We start from the raw sequence: 5,142 nt of genomic DNA, 5'->3' as shown, positions 1-5,142 counted from the left end.
CTCTGCCCGCGCTGCCCGCCCCCATCCCGACTCTGCTCTCGAACTCGCCGCCCTCGCTCAGCCCCACGTCTTCGCAAACAGCGACCAGCCAAAGCAGCCCCGCCACCCCCAGCGAGACGCTCACCAGCCCGGCCTCCGCCTTGCACTCGGTGGCGGTGCACTGACCCGCACAGCCGGCGCCTCCTCTCGTTCCCCTCCCGCCCCCTCACTCACCTCCCAGGGCTCCCGGCCTGCCGTCTCGGATCTGGGCCTGCCCACCTAACTTGTCCATTTCACCTTCCACCAACCCTCTCTACCCCAAGAAAACTTTTTTTTTTTGTACCCAAGAGACAAAACACAAACTTGCAAATGGGCTTGGAGGCGCGTGGTAGTTGTTCTCACCCCTCTCCCCCATACACACACACACACACACACACACACACACCCGGACTGACGGGGTAAGGCAAAGCCCACCTGAGATAAGCCTCTCCCCGCCCCCAACCCCCACCCCGGGGCCCCGAAACCTCCTCCTCCCGCCTTAGCAGAGAAAAACGCGTCTTCCCGCTGCCGGGTTCGGCGGAGCTCCGAACTCCGCGCAGTTCCAAGACTAAGAGGCATTGCCTCGGAGGTTTCCTGGAACAGATCCCTCCGGAGGGCTGCAGCCACACTGGCGAGGGCCGGATCTCTTTCTGTCTAGGAAATCTGCCGCGAAAGGAGCCACTAATCTTCCTGCCCTCCTAGCCTCCGCCCATCCGGCAGGGGCTGGGCGAACTACCGCTTCCCTCCCGGGGTTGCGGCCCGGCCTCCCCGGCTTCTGCAGAGATTTTTGTTTTGTGTTGTTTTGAGTTTTGTTTCCTGCCTGAGGCTTCGTGCGCTGGGAGTTAAGGGTGGGACTGCCAAGCTAAGGGGACGCTTGTGCTCAACACAAGCAAAGCAAATCTAAAGGTAACCCTGTATTGTTTACAAAGCGCCCGGTAAAATGTAAACAGTGAACTTGAATCTGTCTTGCTAGGCTGGAGAGCCGGCAAAGCCCACTTTACAAGTACCTGTTGTAATGCGAATGTTTACTCATCATTTCTGGCCAAGTTTAGGGGAGGGATGGGGGATGGGAAAGTTAACGTCCCAGTTAACTTTCCGATTACTTAGAGACTTTTTTTTTTAACTATTTATTTTATTGTTGAGAAAGAAGGAAAGGAAAAAAAAAATGAAATAAGCCCAAACCAAGAAAGCACCCAAGGTCAACCCTGGAAGAAGTTAGATAAACTGAGAGGTAACACGAGTGGGGCTGTCACCGGATAGTTCGCCCATGGACAAGTCTTTCTGTTTGCTACAAGAACTTTCCCAAGAAGTTAAAGGGCTGCAATGCGATGTAAATACATGTGAATAGGAATGATTATACACTGTGTAAAATGCACTTTTGTTTGCTATATTCCTTTAGAGTCTTTGGTGATTTGCTGGAAAACGAACTGTTCTGGTGTGACCTGCCTAAGTTAAAAAAAAAAAAAAAAGTTGTGTCATCAGAGCTGTAAAATTTTTCCCTTTCATTTTTCTCCCTTCCTGTACAGAATTAGCATGACGTTTTAAATATTGATGTTCTTGTTCCCAGCATGCCTGTTTTAAGACAAAGGATTTTAAAAAGGTGTCTACATTAAATTATGACCTAGTCCAAATAATATTTTCTCATTAAAACATGTCAATTCAAAATGTAGTTTTGTGCGTTTTTGAAAAGTTGCCGCAAACAACTTTATAAAGAATGGATGTCGTCCTTTCCTAAGCATGCTTTCTGCAGTACGTTATCTGAGTAGTCTGCCTTTTTCATATCATCTTGTGAAACTAGTCAAACCTCCTCTTGGGCATTTACAGAGCATGGGAGAAATTATTCAGCCCGACTCATGAAGGTATTTAATTAGGAAAATATTTTTGATATAGAGCAGGTGCCCAGGTGTACTGCTGAAAGAAAAACTGCTATGGACATACTATAGTACTTGATATGTATTTCGTCTATCTTAAAATAGACATTTTACAAAATATACAGCACTTAGTGGAAATAGAAGGCGTATGGAGAAATGAGACAGGAGTAATACGAGGGCTTAAAAAGTAAAAACAGACCTGCTTGCTCAATGCTCATGTTCTGACGCCTCTTGTTTGGCGTGAGTAGTCCTCGCCTTGCTCCTTCACATTACTGCAGTTGTTCAAATTTTCTTTTTTAGAAATTATCTAAAGGTTCATCATCTATGTCAAGAAATACGTTCACTTTTAATTGGACAGATTTCTGTCACTCCTTCCTGCGGGGGAAATAATGCTCAACGCATTGAAAGACGTGCATGGAGTTACTTTCAATGTCTAAGTATACTATTTGCTTTTCTTCAGATTTTTGTAGACAATTAAAATTTGCCACGAATTTATGGCTCAAGGCTAACGGACACTTTATTGAAGGGGTCACGGTATTTTCAGTGAGGTGGGTACTCAACTAATGAAGTTACAAGACAAAGAGAAACTTAAATGGTGATTAACACTTTACTGTGTAAAATGATTAAACAGGAGACCCTTGTGCAACACAGAAAAACCCACAGGGTAACCATGATCACGATATTCCCATAGGAGAATCCTTAGCACCTGCAATCCTTCATACTGAGAGGGCTACCTGAAAACAATTTAGGATTAATGCAAAGGGTAATTAATCCTGTTGTGGCCATTTTTTTTTAAAGGAAGGATCCCACACACAGCTACAAAAAAAAAAAAAGGTGGAAAATAAATGAATCATTGAACTGATTAAAATGCATGAAGCCACTAAAGCTAGTCAGACAGGGGACAACTAAACTCATTCATCAAGCCCAATTCACAATTATATCAACAAGACCGGCTAAAGAAAGGCTGGAAAACTCACCCACCCTGGGCTAGGAACTCTTGAAACTTTGTTCTCAATAAGAAATCTGTCTACATCTAAAACAAAACAAAACAAAACAAAACAAACCAGATACAGTTTCCTGCAAAATAAAATGTAAGGCCATTTCTGGACTATTCCTATGTTACTGAAGTGTGTAACACTGAATTTGAGCTGGGGCTAAATCAAGTATAAAGAGTTAAACATGAGCCTGAAATATTTTTTGTATCACCAGCTTAGATTGATAAAATGTTCCTCCTATAAAAGACATTAGAATTCAGAGATCAGTGGTGTGTACATATACACATTGAAGACAGGGAAATGAGATACAAATCCTATTTCTGATTTTTAGCAAAGAGATTTCAACTCAGTATTAGAAAATGCTCTTTTCAGCTGGTAAGTTCGTCATGGTGTATTTCAAAGAATGAAATAACTTGGGCATTGTGAGCCCTCTTTTCACAATTGCAGGCATCTTTTCTCAAAGTTGAATGAGTAAAGTAAAAAAAAAAAAAAAAATCCATTGATGATATTTTGACCTTGATCAGAAATCCAAAGGCAGCCCAAATACACTCCACCCCACTCCATCCCGCCTCAGCTCCCAGCTTTGAGACTTCTGCCCTGTTTAGCTGAAGTGTCCCACAAATAAGGAAGTTTATAACTATGATACCTTCAATGGCTCTCTTTGTCATGTTAAATCTTTTCACCTGGCTCAAGTCCAAAGTCAACACACACAGCTTTAAAATAAAACTGGAACAGACAACACCATGCAGTGAGGTTTGTGTGTGGGTCTGATCTTGAGAACTGAGATAAATTATATCATTTTCTGAATTTTGTAAATCCAGGCTGTATTGATATATATATATATTTTTTTTAATTACAGGCTTTGGGTTGGAAACATGATTATTCTGCTACTATGGCATGATCTGGTACGCAACTGTGTTTTTAAAGAGCGTTTTCACAGGCTTGAGGACATGCTTCCACAGTGGATGCGTTTTGTACACTCTTTTGAGAGGAAAGCTGCAGAACATCTCACTGCTGTGTCCTAACGTGGGGGCTGTGAGAAGCCTGAGACTCAAAGGAGCAGTGCTAGGAAGTGAGGGGATGCCTGAAACATTACAGCAGTCCATTTAATCCTTGGAATGAATGAGAACACCGAGTGTCTTGGAAGCTAGAATCTGACCAGGTGCTCAGGTAGGGTGAAGCTGGGGGAGGAAAGCAGGAGGGAGAGTGCAGGCCAGGGCTGTGGACAGACTTTTACACTAGTTCTTGCAGAATCCTGGGGGAGTGGTCAGTGTGGAGGGGTGAGGAACAGTTTATACTTTTACAAATGAAAATTCCCTTTGTGAAAGATACTCAGTTAAGAAACCTAAAGGACCAGAATCTAATCTTAAAGTCTTACTATAAAAGTCGATTTATTTATTTTTTTTCTCCTATAAGCCACAATATGCACAGAGACACCCAAACAACAACAACAACAAAAAATACAAAACAAAAGCAACCCAACCCACCGGCTGTGAAACCTCAAAGGGGATGCATTTGTTTCATTTAAACTAACAACAAATTATCTAATTAATATGTTTCAATTACAGCATGAAAGGCACAGCCCCTGGACCGCCCGCCGTGGGGGCACAATAGCCCCCGAGTCCACTCTAGGAATTTACAATAACTTCACATCTGTTTCTTTATTTTCCACTTTTGGAGTCTAAAACTCCTCTCGAGATCACTTCAAACCACGGCCCGAGTTATGAAATATGTCCCAGTGTTAAAGGGGGATGAAACTTTGCCCACGGATGCTTCATTTGCAAGCAAAAAAAAAGTGAAAGCTCATTGAAGAGCATTAAACAAATATATTAGAATTCTGTCACTTTATGCAATTGAGTAGATCAAATGAAGGGTCCCGGCCACTTCATTCACTCTCATTCACTCGAATAGAAAATGCAAAGAATAGCAACCCGAGACTGGGCCACCGATGTAGATTTAGCTCCTTTTTACTGGGAGACAAAAAGGCTGAATTTTCACAAACACATTGCTGACTCGGGGACTAGGAAACCGGCACTGGAACCCCTTTGGAATTTAAATTCATTTTATCTTCCTCTCTCTTTGCGGGGATCTGTTTGCACTACAGTGCAAGATGTAGCTGGCATCCTCTGGCTTCTGGAAAACGGGGGGAGGGGAAGGGAGGGGTGGGCGATGGGGGATTCAGGATTCCCAAGGAACTCTTGGTGATCAACGACCCCTTGGGTCTGAGATAATAAGTTTGATTGAAACAACCCTTTCGC

General features: G+C 43.3%; 1 protein-coding gene across 1 annotated transcript in view; it reads left to right on the top strand.

Annotated features, from left to right (window-relative positions):
* Positions 1–510, top strand: part of FOXB1 (forkhead box B1) — a 1,839-nt gene extending 1,329 nt beyond the window's left edge. The window contains 1 exon segment of the mRNA XM_027765906.1: positions 1–510. This exon segment is cut by the window's left edge and continues 395 nt beyond it. Coding sequence (XP_027621707.1) covers positions 1–164 — 164 coding nt within the window. The 3' untranslated portion in view covers positions 165–510.
* Positions 511–5,142: the final 4,632 nt, after the last annotated feature.

The sequence above is a fragment of the Tupaia chinensis genome, unplaced genomic scaffold (genome assembly GCF_000334495.1).
Source record: "Tupaia chinensis unplaced genomic scaffold, TupChi_1.0 Scaffold000063_1, whole genome shotgun sequence".
Lineage (NCBI taxonomy): Eukaryota > Metazoa > Chordata > Mammalia > Scandentia > Tupaiidae > Tupaia > Tupaia belangeri.
This window is presented reverse-complemented; position numbering and strand designations above follow the sequence as displayed.